The 2,436-nt window shown below is 47.5% G+C and overlaps 1 protein-coding gene across 1 annotated transcript in view; it reads left to right on the top strand.

The window, feature by feature from the left end:
* Positions 1 to 807: 807 nt before the first annotated feature.
* Positions 808 to 2,436, top strand: part of las1l (LAS1 like ribosome biogenesis factor) — a 13,085-nt gene continuing 11,456 nt past the window's right edge. The window contains exons 1-3 of the mRNA XM_027030036.2: positions 808 to 1,086; positions 1,572 to 1,697; positions 1,851 to 1,920. Of these exons, the coding sequence (XP_026885837.2) occupies positions 941 to 1,086; positions 1,572 to 1,697; positions 1,851 to 1,920 (342 nt within the window). The 5' untranslated portion in view covers positions 808 to 940. The remainder of the gene's footprint in view (positions 1,087 to 1,571; positions 1,698 to 1,850; positions 1,921 to 2,436) is intronic.

Here is a 2,436-nt window from a genome sequence, read left to right as displayed (position 1 = left end):
CCAGTGGGACTATAGTACTGTATTCATTCCCAGTCCAAACCAGTGGGACTACAGTACTGTATTCATTCCCAGTCCAAACCAGTGGGACTACAGTACTGTATTCATTCCCAGTCCAAACCAGTGGGACTACAGTACTGTATTCATTCCCAGTCCAAACCAGTGGGACTATACTGCTGTATTTATTCCCAGTCCAAACCAGTGGGACTACAGTGCTGTATTCATTCCCAGTCCAAACCAGTGGGACTACAGTGTTGTATTCATTCCCAGTCCAAACCAGTGGGACTACAGTGCTGTATTCATTCCCAGTCCAAACCAGTGGGACTACAGTGCTGTATTCATTCCCAGTCCAAACCAGTGGGACTACACTGCTATAATTATTCCCAGTCCAATCCAGTGGGACTACAGTGCTGTATTCCTTCCCAGTCCATTACCCCCAGCTAAAGTGGCGGGTGGCATTAGGCCCTGGTTATGGGTTTAGCCTGAGTTTAGCCTGAGTTTAGACTGAGTTTAGCCAGGCCTGGTTATGAGTTTAGATGTCTGATTCAAAGCCAGCAGCAGCGCGTGGAGAACCCCCCCCCCCCCCCCCCCCCGCTACAACACGTGACGCTACACTACGATCTAGAATCGGTTAATCATCTGATCTGAGATGGTTTAAGATTTAAGTCGTAATTATCCGTTAAAGTGATCATGACCTCTTGCAGTGTGGAAGTAGATAAACCTTCTAAACATAGTCGCTAAGCATCAGCTCGGCTGTGGACGTTTTTGTTCTCTATGTGGAACTCTAATTGACAGTCGCGTTTTCCAGGGGACGCTTTAACACGTCGTGCAACCGGACGTGGTGCAGATGTGGCGTCCCGGTTGTTGCCTTTCGCTCGGGCCAGTTTCCCGGTAACCCCTCGCGTTTGTGTCGGTTAGCGTCGGTGCGGGTCCGGTATCAGACATGAAGCGCAAGCCTGCGGGGAAGACGCGGCACGTAGTCGCGTGGATGAACAAAGCCGAGTGGGACCACGTGCTGGACTACCTGTATTCGAAAGATCTCGCGCTACGGACCCACGCGCTGCACAGAATATCCGCGTGGAAAGGGAGGTGAGGCGTCGGTACCGGTGGTCGGTACCGGTGGTCGGTACCGGACACACGGCACGACGGTACCACGCACACAGGGTTACGCCTAAAGGCAGTGTCTGCATGCGCTCATTACAGCCTGCCTAATGTTGTCTGTCTGTCTGTCTGTCATCTATCTATCTATCTATCTATCTATCTATCTATCTATCTATCTATCTATCTATCTATCTATCTATCTATCTATCTGTCTGTCTGTCTGTCATCTATCTATCTGTCTGTCTGTCTGTCTGTCTGTCATCTATCTATCTATCTATCTATCTATCTATCTGTCTGTCTGTCTGTCTGTCTGTCTGTCATCTATCTAGATGGCTAACTGGCGTGCGGTTTTAGTTTCGTTAGCAGAATGAAAACACATTAGGTATGATGTCTTGGTTGCCATGGTGCTTGTAGCCTGGTAACCACTTGTAAGATAGAGTGTGTGAGCGCCTCTTGTGATGGGTTGGCCCCAGGTTCGGCCACACGACCCCGGTGGCAGTGGAAAGCACAGCGAACCTTGTCCGGTGTCAAGTGTTGGACGGAACCGGGAACATGGAGGGAGATGATCTAGTTCTCCTGTATGGCATGGCCCTAACGAGGTGAGTGTGTGCGCGTGTGTGTGTGTGTGTTGGAGGGGTTCTTCACTGTGCATCACACAAGGCATGGAAGTTATGTTCCTATAAAGAAATGATTGAAATATTAAATAATTTCAAAGACTTTATTCGAGGGTTTGTGTTTGTGTGTGTCTCCAGGTTTGTCAACCTCATCTTGGAGAGACAGCATGGGCGAGTGGCCAAACCCCTGCGTCGTCTAGCAAGCAACGTAAGTCCACATGCTCAGCATCACGTCCTTACTCTGTCCCAATACAGCCTGCACTAATGGAAGAGGGATGCTGTCCCAGTACAAAATGCACTCAGAATATGTTAAAAGTGGGTTTTTCAGTTCCAAAGCTAGATTTTAGTAAGATATGTAGCACCACATAATTTCTAGCCGTAGTTTATTAATTTGATTACTATAAAACAAATATTTACATGAATCCATGTTGTGAATTATCTTTAGATATTTAGTTCAAACTTCAGAACTCAGTGTTAGGAGTGGCGCTTTCTGCCAGGTTTCATGAACTGACGTTTCAACACCAAACTGATGTGGACTGAGGGCTTGGTGTTGCTGAAGTGCATGGAATGACCCATAAGAATTTAATCTGACTGGGTAAAACAATCTTATAATGATCACAGATTACATTTCTGTTGGTTTTAAGCAGGGGACGAGTGAAGAGAGACTGGTAGCACTGAGTCTCTCTCCGCTTACTCAGTGCCTGGTGTGTATGTGTGTGTGTGT

This window comes from Electrophorus electricus, chromosome 6, assembly GCF_013358815.1.
Source record: "Electrophorus electricus isolate fEleEle1 chromosome 6, fEleEle1.pri, whole genome shotgun sequence".
NCBI classification, from domain to species: Eukaryota; Metazoa; Chordata; class Actinopteri; order Gymnotiformes; family Gymnotidae; genus Electrophorus; species Electrophorus electricus.
This window is presented reverse-complemented; position numbering and strand designations above follow the sequence as displayed.